General features: G+C 30.1%; 5 protein-coding genes across 5 annotated transcripts; 2 read left to right on the top strand and 3 right to left on the bottom strand.

The window, feature by feature from the left end:
• The first annotated feature begins 65 nt into the window (after nucleotides 1–65).
• ix (intersex) lies at nucleotides 66–948 on the top strand. The gene has a single exon (XM_065514403.1). The coding sequence runs from the start codon at nucleotides 142–144 to the stop codon at nucleotides 808–810; it is 669 nt and encodes a 222-aa protein (XP_065370475.1). The 5' UTR covers nucleotides 66–141; the 3' UTR covers nucleotides 811–948.
• Nucleotides 828–1,706, bottom strand: LOC135962462 (E3 SUMO-protein ligase NSE2-like). Its single transcript, XM_065514404.1, has 2 exons — nucleotides 1,564–1,706; nucleotides 828–1,504 (listed from the first exon to the last, which is right to left on the bottom strand). The coding sequence occupies exons 1-2, from the start codon at nucleotides 1,649–1,651 to the stop codon at nucleotides 957–959; spliced, it is 636 nt and encodes a 211-aa protein (XP_065370476.1). The 5' UTR covers nucleotides 1,652–1,706; the 3' UTR covers nucleotides 828–956.
• A 733-nt stretch (nucleotides 1,707–2,439) lies between these two features.
• eIF3j (eukaryotic translation initiation factor 3 subunit j) lies at nucleotides 2,440–5,115 on the bottom strand. The gene is made up of 6 exons (XM_065512448.1): nucleotides 4,935–5,115; nucleotides 4,598–4,680; nucleotides 4,075–4,197; nucleotides 3,187–3,478; nucleotides 2,984–3,120; nucleotides 2,440–2,915 (listed from the first exon to the last, which is right to left on the bottom strand). The coding sequence occupies exons 1-6, from the start codon at nucleotides 4,948–4,950 to the stop codon at nucleotides 2,844–2,846; spliced, it is 723 nt and encodes a 240-aa protein (XP_065368520.1). The 5' UTR covers nucleotides 4,951–5,115; the 3' UTR covers nucleotides 2,440–2,843.
• A 1,406-nt stretch (nucleotides 5,116–6,521) lies between these two features.
• On the top strand, nucleotides 6,522–9,040 carry LOC135960835 (armadillo repeat-containing protein 6 homolog). Its single transcript, XM_065512232.1, has 5 exons — nucleotides 6,522–6,868; nucleotides 6,986–7,765; nucleotides 7,863–8,003; nucleotides 8,335–8,484; nucleotides 8,557–9,040. Exons 1-5 carry the CDS (start codon nucleotides 6,752–6,754, stop codon nucleotides 8,776–8,778), a joined length of 1,410 nt encoding a protein of 469 aa, XP_065368304.1. The 5' UTR covers nucleotides 6,522–6,751; the 3' UTR covers nucleotides 8,779–9,040.
• A 453-nt stretch (nucleotides 9,041–9,493) lies between these two features.
• nopo (no poles) lies at nucleotides 9,494–12,293 on the bottom strand. The gene is made up of 9 exons (XM_065512447.1): nucleotides 12,110–12,293; nucleotides 11,814–12,029; nucleotides 11,264–11,333; nucleotides 10,993–11,183; nucleotides 10,832–10,924; nucleotides 10,716–10,773; nucleotides 10,467–10,649; nucleotides 9,989–10,204; nucleotides 9,494–9,910 (listed from the first exon to the last, which is right to left on the bottom strand). The coding sequence occupies exons 1-9, from the start codon at nucleotides 12,223–12,225 to the stop codon at nucleotides 9,632–9,634; spliced, it is 1,422 nt and encodes a 473-aa protein (XP_065368519.1). The 5' UTR covers nucleotides 12,226–12,293; the 3' UTR covers nucleotides 9,494–9,631.
• Nucleotides 12,294–20,040: the final 7,747 nt, after the last annotated feature.

Here is a 20,040-nt window from a genome sequence, read left to right as displayed (position 1 = left end):
ATCCAAATAAAAACACCCATCTCTAACAAATAATATATATAAACAATCTGACAGTGCTATTTTCACTCAACATAAACAAAAAAACTAATTTGCAAGTTCATAAAATTCTACAACTTATAAAGTTCAATCGATTTTCGCAATATGAATCCCAATATGAATATGCACGCTATGCCACAGCAGCAAATGGGTGGTGTTGGTAATATTCCTGGCGCTGTAGGACCACCAAATCCCATGATGCAACAGGGAGTATCACCATTGATGCAGTCGTCACCGCAACAACCTCCAGTAGGACAACAGATGGTGCCTCAACAGCAACAAATGGCTGGACAGATGCCACAAAATCCTCAAGGTCAACAACAACAACAGCAGCATCCACAACAACCGGAGAAAATTGATAATATATCAAAGGTTAAAAGCTTATTTATGCCTATGAGGGAATCTCTGTTATTGACATTTCGTGGAGCCGCTTTTACTCTGCAACAAAATAACTTGGCAGATAATTTAAAGAGGGACACCGTCATGAATTCGGCCCGTTTCGACAAACATTTGGAGGAATTCTACTCTTATTGCGATCAGATAGAATTACACCTAAAAACTGCTATGCAATGCATGCAACAATTGTCCTCGGCCCAGCATTATTTGCCCGGCGCTGTTACAGCCTTGAGAACTGAGCCCTACATGCAAGATAATCCTGCTGGACCTATGCCATATCCTACTTTCTTGAATACTGTACGGGTACACATACAATCAACAAAAGATTTACGTGATACTTTGATTAGTGCTTCGCAAAATATATCACAAGCTGATTGATGATAATTAAACATGGATTGAGGTTCTTGGAATGTGAGAGATAAAAAAGGAAAACAATTCATGGTGTTTATTTCATAAAACTGTAACAGTGAAATATACTTAAATAAAAATTAGAAACTTATACCTAGTAATTTAAAATGTGTGTATTAGTCTTCGGCTTCCAAATCTTGCATTTTTTGCAAACGAATTTTAAACATGTTATCATCAACCAAATGTTGTTGAATAACAAACGCTTTGTTACCACAACCTGCCACGGGACATCTCAAACGCTTGTTTATTTGTATGGCTTCTAGAATAGCAGATTTCTCATAATGATGATTACAGAGTGTATTGCGCACTGGATTTTGCATACGCTGTTTGGTTAGAGGATCAAATACATTTATCTCGCTTTCCATTACAAAATCATCGCTTTCAACGCGTGTCGCATTGCTGCCCGTGGCCACCTCACATTCCTGTTCCATTGCCTGAGCAATTTGCAACAATTGCTGTTTAAAATTCTTGAAATCTGAACACTTTTTCACATCATATTTCTTAGACAAGCGAGTATTCAACTGTTGTTGATATTCATGTTCAAAATCCTCAAGGGTGCCTTGTTCCTTGGCCACTTCAATGGCGTCATCCATGCGTTTGGCATTCTCCTTAGTTGACAACAATTTGTCAGCCAAATCCAAATATGTCTGGTGATTTTGCGATTCTGTAATGAGGAAGATGTTTGTGCCAATATTTAACGACAAAAATTGTAAAATATCTTACCTTCGTCGCCAAACTCTAGAGCCAGGTGATATGTTTCTAGCAGACACTGTAAAGCATTGTCTAATTCGGCATTTAGTTTGGCATTCATAGTTCTAAAATGTTCTTTGTATTAAATTAAATATGTCCGCGAAAACTTTTTAGCGCTTAATGTAAACAAAGATGTTTTTATTCGAGATTACAAATAGAACGATTAATGAGTAATCGATAAATTTCAAGTGTTGTAAACTGAGTTTTCAATTAATGAAAAAAGTTAAAAAACGCAATTCGAAAAGAATGATGTCACAAAATTTATTTATTTTGTTACAGGGAGGAAAAAACATTTTCGATATGGACTCGGACCTTGAGATAATAAATATTGAGTACAAATTTCCTAATATTTCGAAGAATAATCCGAAAACATCAAAATTCTAATTTTTAATATCAGATATATATTCGAGAATTATGGTATTACAAATTAACAAAATCTACTTTTGCATATAACTCAGAAACTATGTTCTATAAATAGAAAAAATTTATTTCAACTTGTAACAATGTAAGGTTAAATTGGTTGGATATTACAAATCTGAAGACAATACAAGTGGAACAAATTTGGATTGTCATTATTTTTTTTTTTACTTTTAATTGCGCGAATATATTAAAATGTACATATATCAACAGATATGGTAAAATTCATTTAGAATAAAGAATATATAGTATTCAACCTCTTCAATCAAATTTTTAATCCTCAATAAATTTAAATATTTTAAAAAAATACTATTTTTTTTTTAGTTTTATTATTTAAGTTTATATATTTTTTATACAAAAAAATAATTCTCATAAAGCAACTTACAATTTGACCGTTAAATCTACCTGAATGAAAAAAAAAATAAATGTTCGTTTTTCTAGTTTAAAATTTACAAATTGTTGTTATTTCGCAATTATATGAAAAGTTATTTCTTACAGTTTTATAATTTTACTCTTTTATTAAGAAATATAATATATGGTATTTCTTGATTAAATAACAAAACAAAAAAGTGATTGGTTTTTAACATATTGTTAAATTCCGGTGTGTGCTTTATAACATCTTTTTCGTTTTTTCTTTTCTTTTTTATAAAAAATATATGATGAGGATGAGCTAATCGTGTATCACATCAACATTATTAACAAATTGTTTATCTGTTTCTGATGATTGATAATAATATAAAGAGCTCAACAAACGAATTTTTGAAAGACTGTTGTTTTAGAAGGATCGATAAGTAAACAATACAAGGTATATATGACTGACTGATGTGGCTGACTATTTACATGAAATCATCGTAATCATCATAGGTTGTAGTGTAATCATTGCCATATTTATTATAGACATCAATATCCTAAAGATAAATAAATTTAAAATTTATTATAGTTTATTTTAGTGTATAAAAATGCTTTTTTTACTTACATCACTTTCTTTTTTCAGCGTAATTTTTCCCTTAGCCTTACCGCCAGGTTTCTTAGTATTTTGCTTTTCTAATTTCACTTTTTCGGTGTGTAAATTTTCAACATTAACTTTCAGTTTTTTCAAATCAGCCAGAGTTACTAAAATTTAAAGAATTTAGAAGATTAGTAATTGCTCAAGTAGATATTAAATTTAAGTAAACTTACGATGTACACCTATGCTACGCACTAAATCCTCAATGAATTGGGAAAAATGCGGCGATTCTTTGTATTGAGCCAATTTCCAACTAATCGTCGCTCCAAATTCTTTGAATTCTTCTTCAGTTTGAGGATTAAATGCATCTAAACCAGCACCGCTAATGTCAGCTACACCAAAGGTATCTAGAGCAACCTTTAAATCTGATTCTTCTTGAATTTTTTGTATACGCAATTTTTCAGCCAATTTCTCTTCTGGTGTCATATTTGCTATACGCTCAGCTTCAGCTTCTTCTGCCAGTCTCTTTTTGAAGTAAAGTAAATCAAATTAGATGTAAATTTCTAAGATAAATAAAATTTACTAGGTTTTGTTTAAAACATAGTATACAATTTGCCAAAGAACATTTAAACTGGTCGATACAGAAATACTGTTCTCTTTTCGGATAAATCCAAATACAATTTAAAAAGCAGTGATGAGAAAACTTTTGTAAGACGCCCGAAGGGAAAGTAACTGGACCCCGAGTACACAAAATAATGAGACAATCGAGTTTTGCGATGGCAATATTATTGTCGGCGGCTATTTTTTATTGCAAAGTATAGCTCCCATTCATACCCATATACTATGACTGGAATCGGATACAGATTAATTTTAACCTATCTGAGAAAATATATACCTAGTTTCGAGATTCTAGTACGAGAATGACAATCGAATGAGGTGTGCATTTTGAAAAGGCCTGTCCAATCGACAGATCTCAATCGCATACAAAATCTATGGAAATTGTAAAAATTATACCACGAAGGATGCTTTATCAGATGTGCATAATTACACATATTATAATTTCCTATTTATTGTTCTTGAAACAAAAATTGTTCATATGTATATTTACAAATGCTAGTTACCTCTTGTTCGGCCAGTTTCGTTTTCAGAGCTTTATTGGGTTTCGTTTTAACTGGAGCCTTTGTTGCGGTTGAATCTGTCTTTTCTTCATCCTTCTTTTCTTCCTCCTCAATATCCCAACTATCCTATAAATAGAAAAATTACAATTTAAATTTGTTAATATTTAGGAAAAAATATGTTAGCTGCTATTAACTTTTTGATAATTATAATATTTGTCATAACAACAATTAGTGATACATATACAGTTTAATAAAAATAAACTTGTTGAAAACCACTTTCTAGTTTATTTCGTTTAACTTAATACAATATGCAAGACAGGCAAAATTAAGTAACTTGCTGCACATTAACAAATCTCACTCTTGATTACAAATACAAGGGGGTGAGACAAACAACATAAATACAGACAAAAACAAAAAGCATACACGTGTCAATTGAATAGTAAGTAAAACAAATTTATGTATGCAAAATTGTGTTACAAAAATATAAATAAATAGGTAATTAAAAAATACAATGTAATTAACTTACTTTAACATCATCATCGTCATCCTCACCAGCCCATTTGTTGATGTTGTCTGGTATAACAACTACAGGCTTGTCAGCAGCACTTTCTAGAAGTATTAAAAGATTTTTTCTAATATTAATGCATTTGTTGATTTCATGTTCAATTTCAAGGTTTCATAATATGTACATATGTAACCATCTAATCATAATTTTTATACATTTTCTTACAAATAATATTTATTATAATTGTATGTAAAGCACATGGCCAGTTTTTTTTCTTTGATTTGGGGAAGTGGCCTCTGTACGAAAATAAATTCCTTTGAACTTTCAAGATTGAAAGTTAAATTTTGCCAGCACTTACCCCAATCGTCTTCCATTTTTTGAGTTTTAAATTATGCAAATTTATTTGTAAATTTTATTATTGAGAAAATTATATAGTTCCTGCTATATATGCAGATGATATTTGTATTTAAAATGTGTCTTTATTTGGTTAAAAATGGGTTTTTCGTAATTTTTACTAAAAAAAATGTGACGAATTAAATTTTTTTTACTTGATAATGCACAAGAGATTTTATGAAATGCTTCTTCTTGTAAATTTTATATACTCTCTCTTTCTATAGAATTTGACATTTCAACTGCATGCAGTGTTGCCAGATAATTTTAGTATAAAATCGTCAAATTTTAACTAACAAATCGTCAACATATTTTTGAAATCGCCAAAAATCTGAAAAAATTAAAGTACCTAATTTTTGATGAAAGTTGTCGGTTTTATAAGAAAAAATTAACTTTCAAATAGAGAATTTACATATTTTAAAAAAAATGTGTTAAATAATAAAAATTATTTAATATTTTTATACAAAAATTTGAATATTTTATGGCATTCACCCCAATCTTGACTAGCCATCAATTCGTACCGTTTTCGTGAAAAATAAATTGTCTTAGTATATGATGCTTTATTACTTTTATATTATTTAATTTTAAAAAGTCTTTAGTATAGGCTTATAGAAATCCTTTAAGTAATTGTTTGTATAAACGATTATTTCACCACTTTTAATCTTAACAAACATTTTTAATATTGAATTACGGACACAAATTGATTCATGTTCTCCGGTGTGGAGAAAATTTGTAGATTTATTGTCAATTTCATGTTAGACTTAGTTGTGCGAACAATTTTTCTGACAACATTGTTCGAAGAATTCATGTGCGGACAAATCAATGTCCTTTTGCGGACAAAAATCGTCATATCGCAGTTTTTCATTTTTACAATAAATAATCGTCAAAATGACGATTAATCGGCAAATCTGGCAACAATGGCTGAAGGGTTGGTTTTAAAGGGATGATAATAGCGTTCAATAATAGTATATTAAGGTAAGGTCAAACAAGGCAAATATATACTCAAAAAAGCGTAACCACTAATTTTTATCTCACACTTCTTTTTTTAGATGATCTTAGAACTTACAAGTAGTATTTAACATCAAGCAGCAGCAAATAATATAAAAATATGTATATATGTACATATATCTATCATAATTGGTATCTCAAGCCCATTTAAATGATATCAAAACATTTAAGATCTAACGAGATTTCGAGTTAGGTGTAAATGTGATATAACTCCTTTTTTCTTAACACATTATAACTTAAGACTCAACAGTGATTTTTAGACAATTGTTTTTTATAAACATTTATAAATTTCTTATTAATTAAAAAAAAATGTGAAAAATTTAAAAAAACCCGACTAAGGTAGGTAAAGAAAGTGAAATTTTCAAATGCAAATATCACATCCTACACTATTTAAAGAACAATCCCCTTTAAATAGTTGCATTTGAAAAACGCCCATTGTCATACAAGCGTTTTTACGGAAGTCACCAAAATACCACACTGTTAAAATTACAAAAACAGTTCCGGTAACTTCATTTTTTATTAAACAAACAGCTGATAATTAAAAAATTTAATTAATTTTAAAAAAAATTAACAAAATTTAACAAATGTTTAGAAAAATATCAAAATTTTAATAATTAAAAATTTCAAATAAAATTTAACAATAAAAATTCAATTAGTGCTACATAAAAAAACTTCTTTAAAACTTGTGCTGCGCTGTGTGTGGGAAGTTGTAAAACAACTTGAAATAAATAAAATTTCTTTGTCTTACTATAATAACAAGAAGAACCCTCTGAAATAATGGCCAAAGTAATTTCACAGGAAACATTCGATGATGTTGTTAAAGAAAACATTGTGGAGTTTGCTATGTCGCCAGATGAAGCCAAACAGGAGACCATCAATCAGTTTGAAGCACAAGTAGGTGTTTAAGTGAGGGAGGGAGGTAGAATGCTTTCTGCTTCATTAAACAAAATCCAATGACGCATATCTAGATAGTTTTACAATAACAATTAATAATTTGCACATTTATTTCAGGGCATAAATTTAGTAAACATTATTAAGGATTTAGCCATCAATGAGGATACGGGCAAGCCGATACTTAATGAGTCCATTGACAATCTTAAAGTCTATGTAGACGATAAATGCGAGGACAAAGAAAAGCTATTGAACTTATTAAAAAATATCGATGAGGAATGTCAGAAATCTATTGCACACCGTGTTTTGGCAGGCAAAAACAATGTAAATTCCCTTCTGCTTCAAATTTTAAATCAACAGCTTGATTTACCAGACAGCAATGCCAATACTACTGATGTTACTGTGGCTGTTCTTAAAACATTGAATAGTTTGTATAATACCCAACCTGATATATTTGATGCCAATTCATTGTCCTTGGCAAAACGTCTACTAGACTCGTATGTCGACAATGATCAGGTGGCTTGTTTGACTTTACAGTGGCTACAGAAATGTTGTGTAATGCATGAAATGAATCGTCAAAATATTATTCAAGCCAATATCAAACAACATTTAAAACCTTTTGTCTGTAAAGAAAAGCCTAATGTATTGCGAGAAGCTTTGACTGTTTGTCGTTATTTGGTATTAGATGATGACATCCGTGTAGAATTTGGATGTGCTCATGAGCATGCGCGTCAGTTGGGAGCTGAGTTTATTGTCGACTTGACAAATCTACTGGCTGAATTTGAAGATCCAGTCATACTAGCTGATTTGTTGTTGACTATTGGTACTTTGGCAGTGCGCCAAGAATTGTGTACTACTGTCGATGAAGCTGGAGGTATTAAATTGGTACTTCAAGTGATGGTAAGTGAATTTGTTAGAACGATCTACTCTATTGGAGAAAACGAGGAATCCGAATGTAGATAGCTCTCTTACTTGTTTCTTATTTATTTTCTTCAAGTCTAACAACATAAATGCTGTGCGTTTAAATCGTGAAGCTCTCAAACTTTTACGTGCCTTGGCAGGCCATGATACCGTTAAAAGTCACATAGTACAACAAGGTGTTGCTCCCACACTTAAAGAGCTGCTACACACTCATATGGTAAGTCATACAAAACGAAGTTTTTAAATAACAACCGAGTGTTTATATAAAAAAACAAGGTGGGCTACCAATTTGAAACTGTGAAAAGGTAACGGTAACGCTAATTTGGATTATTTCGGTAACTGTTTTAGCGGCAACGACAATTGCAGTTATTTCGGTAACGGTATTTTAATGATAACGGTAATTCCAGAATTAAATTATTAAAAAAATTTAATTCCTGTTATTTCAGTAACGGTAACGGTAAAGGATATTTTAGAGGTATCGGTAGCCAACCTTTAAAAAAAATACATAATAATCCAATAAATTATAAATATTCAAATAATAATTTTAGGCAAATGAAAAACTGGTAATGGCGGCTCTAGGTTGTATTGCCACTTTAACACTACGTGTCAAGGATAATAGTAAAATACTATTTGATACTGGCATTTCCGAATGTATAGTTGAATCTATGCGTTTACATCAAAAAAATAAAATTATTCAGGTGAGAAAACCAAATTATATTTTATCTTCATAAATCCAAAATCTAACATCATTTGCTTTTATATTTCTGTAGCGCAATGGTGCCTGGGCCATACGTAATATGGTTTCACGCTCTAGGGAACAATGCGACACATGGTTATCTTTTGGCATTGAAGATGTCTTAAATACAGCACTTGGCGAACATCCTTCCATTTTGCAAGATGTCAAGGCTGCATTACGTGATTTGGGCTGTAAGGTTGATTTAAAAGAGGAGTGGACTGGTACTGCCGAAAAGAAAATTATGAACAAGCAATAAATACTCAAAACACAATTGGCCTTTTTGGAAGGAATTTTTTTTGAATGTTTAACACATGCATAATACAATATACATTTAAAAAATATAGAACTACGCAACCATATGTATTCACTTATTATACAAAATTGATTTATTAAGTACTAGTATTCTTTTTTCTAACAATTTTTGTAATCTGCTATTTACTATCCCATCATTTTTATATGCGCCTTTTTTATAACAACATTTGGAAATATCTAATAAATTGGTAATATTTGCAACAAAAAAAAAAAAAAGATTTTTCCTGCAGAGGGATTAAAAAAGTTTGTTAAAGATTTGGATTAGTTATTAATTCCATTAGGAATTAATTCAACCATAAATGCATTCTATTTAGCCATGTCTGTCTGTCTAATGAAATCAACTTTCCAATTTTTACGAATTTTGTTTAAAAATTAGTGAAAAAAATAAATGAACGAGTAACATTGAATATACAAAATTAATTTCTTTTTATTAATTTAAACTTAAATTAATGGAATTTATGAAATAAATAAGCACAAATTTATAAATGAGTAACAAACAAGAAAATATTGTTTCGTAAAATGCTTTTAACAAAATTAAATAAATTCTTGCATAAAATATATATTGTACAGGCACACATTTACTTCACAATTAAAATAAAAATATAAGATAATTAACGTAAATTAAATTACCACAATTTGCATAAATTCTTTAAGGAAAATTAAACATTGAATCTTATAAATTTGTTACTAACTACAACTAATATATAAATTAAGAGGTAGTAACATTAAGTAATGCAGCTCTTTTTTAAACAAAAAAACTTATAGATGGGGTAAAAGGAAAGGAAATTTAATTACAATCACTTGGTTAATTTGAAATTACGCAAACCACCAGTTTTCAAACGACTATGTATACTGGTTGTGGGTACAGTTGGCTTTTGTTTCACTTCATCTTGTTCTTTGGTCTCAGTAACTACTTGGCAATCATCATCGGAGTTCACATTACGTTCGAAAGGATCCACACGTTCGGAGCCACCAAAACCATTGAACACAAAGTTGGGACCTAAGGGTTTCATAGTGGAACCAGAAGTTCCCGAACTAGATGCTAAATCAAGGCGGGGTTTTTTCAATATAGAATACTAAGAATAAAGAAACAATAATATTTAAATTAATATGAATTCATTTAATTTGTTTTATTTTTTTTTTTAATTTCTTACCTTTAGGCTTAAATCACTTTTTGTTTTGCGTATCGCTCCCAATCTTGGCTTTGTGGGTGAAATTTTCAATACTGTTAGTTTGTTGCCCATTGGTTTTGTATTGTTGCTAATACGATTTTCATGGTTTTTCATTAATAAAGGTGGCAGCAGAACACTACATGATTTAATATTCAAATAAGGAGATGAGGATTCTTCAATTTTCTTAATATTATCTTTCTAAAATTTAAAATAAAAAAAAATTATTTCATTAATCGAATTAATTACTATATATCATCTTAAAATTTAAGACTTAAATGGAAACGGACGTAAAGTATTCTTGGCAATTTTTAGCGTTTGAATTTATTTAATAATGTTGTACTTTTTGATCACAGGAGTCTAAGAATTTGCGTGAGCATGCAGTTTGTTAAAAATAACCATAATCAATCAAAAACGTTACGTCCGTTTGCATTTAAGGTGACGATATGTAAGTGTAACTTACTATAGTGGGCGATATAGTTAAACGTTTCTCTTCTTTAATTTTAGTTATTGGTGGTGGTGACATAATATCGACACTATTGTTATAAGCAGTATTTAAACCAATGCTACCATTTAGAGATTTGTCATAATCATTATTGTTATTATTGTTCGTAGTCTTTTTAATTGTTGCCTCTAGACATTTTATCTGCAATATAAATAATTGAAAATGAACATTGGTTTATTTTTAATTTTTTTTTTTTTTAATAAATACCTTTTCTAATAACTGATAATTTTCACTTTCCAGCTGAGAAATTCTTTCTTCTTGTTTTCTGTAATAAATTTTGTTTGTAAATATTGTTTATGGAATTTAATATTTAACAAACTTACTTTTTATGCTCAATTTCTTTGCGCAAATCACTTTGCACAGTTTTTAAAACCGCACGCATATCAGACTTTTTGGTTTCACACACTCTTAATTCTCTGCAATAAATAATAATAATAGAGTATTTCATTTACCTACATATTTTATTATTTATTTTTATATTTACCTTTTTAGAGTTGCAACCCAAACGGACAAAATATTTGGATCATTTTCATTTTTGAGCAATTTTTCAGCATCACTCATGGTTGATGTTAACAGGGTATTGACTCCATCCATGGCTTCTACTTGATCTTTGAGACTTTTACATTCTTTGCGCAGGTTATCCATTACTTTAACTTGTGACTCAAGCATTTTTGTCTGCATATAAATGAATTTGTTAACACAGATTTTTATTGTAATTAAATTGGAAAGTTGTTCTTTTTTTTTTGGAAAATTACCTTCTCAGCATAGTTGAGTATTAAAAAACTTTTGCTTTGCAGATCCTTTTCTAAGCCAGCTATTGTTTTCCTAGGAATTTAATAAAAAATTAATTAGTTAATAATCAACAAATATGTACATTTATTCCAATTTACATCAATTTACAATAGTGTTCAAAAATTCTAAATATTTTTGAAAGCCAAAAAGTTCGAAATTACTTTTTTACTAGCTTCCATATAACTTGCAATGTTTGTTTGGAATTTTTATAGATAAAAACTCGTAGCCCAAATAGGCTGAAATTTAGTATTATTTAGAGCTGTTTAAATAATCTCTAATCCAAATGCTATTTGGAACAACAAATTAAAAATAAACAAAACTGACACGTTTTTGAGTGGACGGGTAGCAGCTAAATAACTGACCGCTCAAAAACCTCGACAGTGGATCAGATTTTATAGAAATAGTAAAATTTAGTATGAGCTTTCAAATAAAAAAAAAGAAAAAGTGACGATTCTGCTGATAAAAACTACGGAAGTGGAGGAAGTTTTTCACTCTAAAATTTTTAACACTTACATGCACTTCTTTTGTGTTTCCTTGGAACTTTTTATGTGATCTGCGGCCTTTTGCAATTCTTTTTCTTTCATCTTTAACTGTAGCTGCACATTGTCCAGCTGTTCCTGCAGTGAACCAACATCTATGCGACTAATATCCAAATTGGCCAAGTTAAAGTAAACCCTTATAATATTACGGTCAGTACATTTATTTCGACACTGCGGACATGTTTTAGATCTTTAGATACAGAAAGAAAAATAAACAAAAATATAAACGTTGAACTGCACAACATAAAACTTGTCTTATCCACAAAGTACCTTTGTAGCCATTGATTTAGGCAAGCTGTATGGAACATGTGTCCACAACTGGTGACATGAACATCATCGGACGCTCCGAATATTTCAGCACAAATAACACAATTTAAATTTAGCATTTCTTTTAATACATAAGACACATTTAATACAAAAACTAAAATAATTAAGGAAATATTAGTGCAATAATATCAACAGCAAGTTTACAAATCAAACACGATTCACATATGAGTGATAGTTTTCTGTTCTTTTTTATTTAGACATTTGTATGATTTGTTTTGGTTTTTTTGCCGCCAATTTCTCAGCTGTCAGTTTGTTGTGTTATCGAAACACAGCAATCCATTAAAAGTCATATGGTGTGGTTGGTGTCTTGGGTAACTTTTATAACAGGGTTATACAAGTTCTAGTGGCAGCACCGCGGCTGACGTCAGCCAAACCATTTTTTTTATATGAAGTTTTTACGATTTAGAATTGGGGGGTACATGAGCCAAAAAATCCCATAAGAAATACACAGGCATCAGCATGTGAGCGGCTGATGTCAGCCAATTGGCTGATTATTTCAGCCGGAGCATCCTGAGTATAAAGTTGCCAGATTGGTAGCATATTATTATTTCTAGTTTTTTTAACGTTAATAACTCCATTTTAAAAAAAGTACAGTATTAGAAGTTAGAAGCTAGTAGAAGTTACTAAAAAATTTAATTTAATATACATACACATTATCAACCATTAACTCCATTTTAACAAAAAGTACAGTGTTAGAAGAAACTTCGAAGAAGCTACTAGAATTTACTAAAAAAATTCAATTTAATATTTTAATATACATACACATATCAACCCGTTTTTAAAAATTAATAAAAGATTAAAAAAGATATTTAGAATATTTATCTAGTTTTTTGTTACGTTTTTGTTGTTACACGAACCAAGAACAACTTAATTTTGGAAGTAGCAGCTCGCTTCAGAGAAGAAACTTTGTGATTTCGAGGTAAGATTAAGTGATTAAGTTTCAGTTTGTGAACTTTTTTAATAATAAAATAAAATTTTGTGTTGTATCAAGATACTAAAATTTGAAAATTAAAAAAATGGCAGAGAATAATAAGAAGAATGTATTCTGGAGCCAGTTTCTGGAAATATACCAGGCCCATCTATATACCAGGGATCAGCCTGCTGATTGAAAAGATGAAAGAGGTGAATCCTGAGGCAAACCGGGTGACTGTTTTAAAGAAAATCAACACATTTAAAGCCGCATATAAGAAAGAAGCCATAAAGGAAAAAATAGCATGAAGTCAGGGTCATCAAATGAGCATCTTTACAGCCTAAATTGTGGTATTTTGAGCAGATTAAGTTCTTGGATGAGACTGAGGGTAACGCCATCGGAGTAACGTCCGTAGAAAACGATATGGTAAGTAGAAATGAACCTTACTACATATATACAGATTAAACGCTTGTGTTGTTGGTGCAGATATTGAATATTAACCCCCGTATTCATAAAAAAAATTTAATTTAAACAATGTTTTAAAGCAAAATTTCCATACAAAATTTGATTTTAAAACGTTGTTTAAATTTAAAATTCGTTTATGAATACGGCCTTAAGGATTTGTTTAATTTTTTGTACTAAAAATCGATTGAGAAGTATGAGTTATCATTGATAGCAAATGTAAGATACTTAAAAAAATGCTTTCGAAGTTTAAAACCGTTTTCAAAGATTTTGAAACGCCCACAAAATATTGAGTTTTTTTTTGAAAAAACTGTTTTAGGGTAAGACGTATTACCGATTTTAAAATTTTAAACAATTATGGATAGGCAAAGAATTAAGCTTTATATGACTCTTATGCATTTTATTTGATATAATACAATTATACAATATATGTAATACAATTATAATGCAATTTATTATAAAATATAAAATTTACGTAAAAAAGCAAAAATTTCCGTCAATAAAATAAATAATTAAATAAATATGAAATTGTACATGATGTACAATTTTATAATATTTATGAACATGTTGTTATTCTGAACGAAAAAATCTTGGGGAAAAAGTCATGTTCAATTAATAATATTTATTACAAAATTCATTCCAATTATGAATTAACCTTTTCTGTGTACTATTTTATCCGTTTTATTCCAGTCATAAAAAAATAATGATGGAAATTTTCGAAAGGACAAACTTTTAGCAGCGGCCTCAAAATTACTGCAGAGAGATGAAGAAAGTGAGGAAGACTCCCTGGAAGAAGATTATATGGTTAAATGTTGGTACCTCAAATTCAAGAAAATTCCAGCAAAAGTATATCTAGATATTGCAATTCACTGCACCCAAGGAGGTTCAATTAATAAGTTGCAAGTGAAACAAATTCAAGACATTCTATACGCTTCCAACGTAGCAATGGATAATGCTTCCAATATTTTAGAAGACAAAAAAACAAATGTTATTTATTATTATTATTATTGTTGTTATTGTTGTGAAAAGAGTTAATTAAAAATTTAGCTAATTCGTAACGAATTCAAATCAAAAAAGAATGATTCATTTACATTTCTGATAAATATTGTTACGTTTTAATCTTTTCAAAACGTTGGTTTATTTCCTTTAAATAAACCTATCCGGTTTTGATTGCAAATAAAAGCCGTTTAGTAGTTTAAAAATTTTAACAACTCTTTATTTAATTAAAATGTACAACAACAGAATTAAATAGTCACTCAATGTTTTTTTTATACACGTTTATAAATTCGCAGAAATACAGACACACTTTATAATGTACACGAATTCACTTGAAAAATACAGCACACCCAGTTGATGTTTATTCCAAAAGCGTCTCTGATAAACTCACTCACGACTGCAACCTCTGACATTATTTATAACACTGCCATCTGCACTCTAGATTGCTCGTATATTCTAGAGCTTTCTAATACATACGCCATCTGTGGTGTACTTTCTACAATGTTCTTTAACTGAATATTCGAATTCGAATATACAGTAGAAGAAAACAGCGTTGCCATACTTACAATATTTTCAAAAATATTAAATAGAAAAATTCAAGTCAATTTTGTATTTTTTTGGCATATTAATTTCAAATAAAAAATATTTCCATTGCACTGGGTTTAAAAACTCTATCCCTACGATGTATTTCCTGATGTAAAACTTCAAATATTCAGATATTGTCAGACAGACACTTTGTTAGTAATCACCTTGAAAACTGCATGGCGATTGTTCAGCAGAATCTATATGATACTGCACAGGACAAGTGGACCAATGAAACTGTGTTATTGCGTGGTCGATGTGGCCCGTATGTAGAATTCTGTCGTCAGCAAATAATACTAATTGTTTCTACCATTACAGGATACTGTCTAATTGGAACACATGCTAGGAGAATGTGCCTACGGTTCAATGACTACTGCAGAAGTGGGGGAGAGTGTGTCCCACTTATTCTGCCATTGCCGGACTCTGTCCAATATGAGGGAGCTCATATTTTTTTTTTTATTTTCGTGACTATTCCTTCATCAGAGAATCTGGTTTGTTAAATTTGTAAACAACGAATCCTGCTGTTTACTATTGGGTATCCATTAGGGTATTCATTCGACTAATGATCGTTCGATTAATCGAATAATTTCTTACGAATAATTATTCGAACAATTTAAAAATGGCAATTTTCGAATAACGAATAATTCGAACAATTTTATGTAGAATAATCGAATAAAACGAATAAATGTTCATATGTGTTTAAATTTATTAAATTGCTTAAAATTTTTCATAATTTCAAATTTAAATAAGTAATAAGACTCACAAAAATTTTATTGTTTCTGAAATTCGACAAATAACTAAAGACAAATGGACTTTCGATCACTATAGATGAGTGTTCCGATAGGTTCTTCTATAAATATTACTGCAAGAAGTTACAATTCTAAAAACAAATCTTTCAAAATTTTTAACGGAATAAAATATTTGTTATTTAGCTGGCGAAATATTAGAAGAATCGCAATTAATAATCAAAATATTAACTTAGATTAAAGTGGAGTTGAATGTGATTTTGAAACGGTCGACGAAAGTGATATTGAGGATCACATTTGTAATGATTACATTTTTTTTTTTTTTTTTTTTTCTTGGACCAGCACTCAGGTGATGACCCCTACTCATGCAAAGCATTGTGTTGGAACTAGGAAAATAGGTTATGGGTGGGAGGATAGAGGGAGTAGTGTTTGTGGACATTAGATTTGAATTTTCCTATATTGAAAGTGACAGGAAAGACTTCAGGAGGAAGATTATTCCACATACGGACAGTACGGCTAAAGAACGAATTTTCTCTGTAATGTGTTGTGCGATCCACTGTCCAGTCGACAACGTATTGGTGAGCCCTTGCCGAAGAACGTGTGTTGCGTAAAAAACTACGGGTTTCGGGAACAAGTTCCCTAATTTCTGCAGAGCACATACCATTGTAGTATCGGTAGAACAGTGAAACACAACCCACATTGCGACGATGTTCCAGTGAGTCAATAGAGCTGGATACCCTACTGTCACCGATAAGCACCTTCGCCCTCTCCTGTACGCGGTCGAGTAACTCCAAAATAGACTTCGAAGCACCGGCCCACACATGAGAGTTGTATTCCATTTTAGGTCGGATATAAGTGGTGTAAATAGTAAGGAGATCAGATGGAGTGAAGTAACTCTTACACCGTTTAAGGAAACCAAGGCACTTGAATGCTTCTTTCGACACTCGAAAAATGTGTTTTGTCCAGCGGACATCGCACTGAATACTCATGCCTAGAACATCAAGAGCTTCTGATTCCTTAATATTTACACCACCCATGAAAACAGATGGAGCAACATGATCTGTTGTGCGTTTGTGTGTTAACATACAACATTGAGTCAACATTGAAATAGATGAAGGCCATGATCTTAAAATATATATATATGTAAGTGATGTCATTAACCGCGTTCGTAAGTGTTGCAAAATATTTAATAAATCGAATGATAAACACAAATATTGCAAACTAACGTTTTTTTGCAAGAAAAGCATATAGTTCGTCTTATACATGATTTTGAACATCGCTGAACATCTATGTCAAACATGGTAATAAACTTTTTGCTTATTTGTAAATGCGTCAATCATGCACTGCCTGACTGCAAATTAGCCACGTTCACTGACAATGATATCAAACTTTGGATTAATTCCCCAAGACCACTTTATTAAGCAAAGATTCGGCAACGTTGATAAAGCTTGAGGGTATAATACAATTTGTTATAAATAATTAGTTACTCAATTTAAAACCCGAATTAATGAACTACATAAAAAAGTTCTTAATAATTTTATATTGTATTTGATTTCAGGATCATGTCCAACTAGCTCAAATTTTTTAAAGCATAGCTCCAAAATGAAATTATAGGTTTTGCTAGTCAATTATTTTGTAGATTGTTCGGGAGTTAATCTGATCAGAATATTTCTGATGAAAATTTAATGATGGACTTTGTTTTCGCTTGTTTTTTAACATTATCAATACTTTTTTTTGCTTTTCTTTATCAATAAAATATTAAAAAACCGACATCAAAACTTCATTCTTTATTCCCTTTCTACACTTGACATATTTATCATAACAATTAATGACGTTTGTTGACAAAGTTGTCTGAGCAAAAGCACTAACAATTTTGTCATAACGAAGCAATAATACTAATAAATGTAGACTATACCTGATAATTTTTTATCTTGATAACCATTTTGACGTTTATCATGATAAAAATTTATCAGGTATAGACAGGGGGTTACTTTTTTTAAAAAAATTAAATTATTCGAATAATTCGATTAATTTTAAACGTGTGATCGAATTATTCGAACAAGTTAAAATCTCTTACTCGAATTATTCGTTTTATTCGAACAAGAGAAAAATCGAATAATTCGAATACCCTAGTATCCATTGTGATACTTCTGAATGGACCCAAGTGAGCTGCTTGAAGAATGGCTGCACATGGATCCTAACTTACATATTAGTATTTCTCTAAGTTTTAGTCAACTTCTTTATCAAAAACTAGTTTAAATTAAAATCGAATTAAAAATATTAAACTCAATCCGAAGAAGGTAAAACAAAATCGATCGGAATAATAACAACGGAATTGAAATCATCTTGAACGAAATTTGTGACAGACACATACACATACATAATTACATTTTCTGGCACTACTACCCAGCGGCGGAATTTTTGAGGCCTTCTGTAAGACCTTCCTGGACCTTTTTTTAGATCCAGTACTCATGCTCGCTTGCCTTCTCAGGAAGACCTTATGGAAGGCCTACCTGCTCCCTTCTTTTTGTTGCTACAAACGTAGTACAAGCAGAAAATACCGTTAAAAACTCACATTCCAAAGATAAAACTACAAATATAAAAAAATACAAAAAGTGAAGAGAAAAAAAGAAGTAAACTTAAAATAGTTTTGCTTTAATTCTTGGACAAAGCGGTTGTGAGAATTTTTTACTTGGTCATATTGGATTTTATTATAAAAAAATTTAAATAAATAAGATATCGCTTAGGCCGGGTAAGTTATTAAATTTTAAACATAGTTTAGGCTTAATCAAATATACAATTTATTTAACAAAATTTATTTACAAAAGGCCTGAAAACAAGCCTGTGAAGAAGGCCTGCTACCAGGCCTGTTGAAGAAGGCCTTCTATCAGGCCTGTTAAGGAAGGCCTTGGCTGGCTAGGACATCGTGTGTAAAAAATGTATGAGTATGGAATGGGTCAATAAGTCCTTGTGTCTGCTAAATAAGCCCTTCCAGAAGGCCTGCTTACCACTTCTTTTCGCCGCTGGGTAGCTGCGATTCACAATACCAATTTTAACTGTATTAACCCGTAAACGTTTTAATAAAAGTCAGTTTTCTTATATTTTTTTAATCAAGTAATCATTTTATTTGTTTTTTTTTTATTAATTTTTCTTTTTTTTTATATTTTGTTTATAAATTAAAACATACAAATTTTAGAACTTCTTAATTATTTAATACTATTTTTACTTAAACAATTATTTAAACAAAGATTTTGAAAATATAAACAGTTTATAAATTCAGATGTTTAATGTCAATGTTATGAATGTGAGTATTTACTTTCGTATATTTTTTCATTAAATACATGATTAATTCATTTGTATTTAATTTTTTCATATAAAATTCTACAATCTCGGGGCTCTAGAGATTGTGAATTTTATAATAATGTTAGATTTTGTCTTAAGCTTTAAAAAATAAAATCAAAATAAACGTAAACGTAAATATTTTACATATTTAATAAAACTGAAAATTAAATTTGAATTAAAAAATTTACTAGAGTTTGGTATTTGTAGGAATTTACAATAATTTAGTTAGATTTCATATAATGAATAAAGTAGTAGATATTAGTATATTGTTACAGCATCAAATATGATTATTTTAATTAAACAATAATAATATTTATTTGTCGGCTTGGATGGACAGTAGTTTTGTCCACAAAAAAAAAATTATATTAAAATTTAATTTAATTAATAATTAAATTCAAGATTATTATAATTTTTATATCTAAAATATGCAGTGAAGTTTATAAATGGAAGCCAATAAATTATCCACAACTATTTTCAGTTTCAAAAGAAGAATGAATAAAAATGTTTAATTATAAAACGGTATAAAAATTATTTAAATTTCACTATTTAATCTAACATTGTTTCCTGATTTCAGTAAACTTTGCTATGGATTCAGTAATAACGTTTCCTGATTTCAGTAATGGATTTCTGGTATGGATTCAGTAATAATATTCTAATACAAAAAATGATATATTAAATTATTTATCGGCAAAAAATTACAATCCTTAAGCCCGATAGAACTTACGAAAAGGCTAACTGTCAAGAGAAGAGTCATACTGCTCTCACTTTTTGAAAATCAGTCATCGATTCGCGCAACTTGCAGACGATTGTTTTATAACGGGTTTGTTAATAAACAA

Source organism: Calliphora vicina, chromosome 5, assembly GCF_958450345.1.
Source record: "Calliphora vicina chromosome 5, idCalVici1.1, whole genome shotgun sequence".
Classification (NCBI taxonomy): Eukaryota; Metazoa; Arthropoda; class Insecta; order Diptera; family Calliphoridae; genus Calliphora; species Calliphora vicina.
Note: the sequence above shows the minus strand (reverse complement) of the source record. Positions and strands in the feature narration are given on the sequence as shown.

Excerpts from the sequence above, each read along its gene's own strand:
- nopo (XM_065512447.1), bottom strand. The coding sequence starts at position 12,225 with ATGCTAAATTTAAATTGTGTTATTTGTGCTGAAATATTCGGAGCGTCC. Across the intron at positions 11,334-11,813 it reads GAAACACAAAAGAAGTGCAT|GAAAACAATAGCTGGCTTAG; the intron begins GTAAGTGTTAAA and ends TTAAATTCCTAG. Across the intron at positions 10,925-10,992 it reads TGGGTTGCAACTCTAAAAAG|AGAATTAAGAGTGTGTGAAA; the intron begins GTAAATATAAAA and ends TATTTATTGCAG.
- ix (XM_065514403.1), top strand. The coding sequence starts at position 142 with ATGAATCCCAATATGAATATGCACGCTATGCCACAGCAGCAAATGGGT.
- eIF3j (XM_065512448.1), bottom strand. Across the intron at positions 4,198-4,597 it reads ATGACGATGATGATGTTAAA|GATAGTTGGGATATTGAGGA; the intron begins GTAAGTTAATTA and ends TTCTATTTATAG. Across the intron at positions 3,121-3,186 it reads GCGTAGCATAGGTGTACATC|TAACTCTGGCTGATTTGAAA; the intron begins GTAAGTTTACTT and ends TTTAAATTTTAG.
- LOC135960835 (XM_065512232.1), top strand. The coding sequence starts at position 6,752 with ATGGCCAAAGTAATTTCACAGGAAACATTCGATGATGTTGTTAAAGAA. Across the intron at positions 6,869-6,985 it reads TCAATCAGTTTGAAGCACAA|GGCATAAATTTAGTAAACAT; the intron begins GTAGGTGTTTAA and ends CATTTATTTCAG. Across the intron at positions 8,004-8,334 it reads AGCTGCTACACACTCATATG|GCAAATGAAAAACTGGTAAT; the intron begins GTAAGTCATACA and ends TAATAATTTTAG.
- LOC135962462 (XM_065514404.1), bottom strand. The coding sequence starts at position 1,651 with ATGAATGCCAAACTAAATGCCGAATTAGACAATGCTTTACAGTGTCTG. Across the intron at positions 1,505-1,563 it reads TCTAGAGTTTGGCGACGAAG|AATCGCAAAATCACCAGACA; the intron begins GTAAGATATTTT and ends TCCTCATTACAG.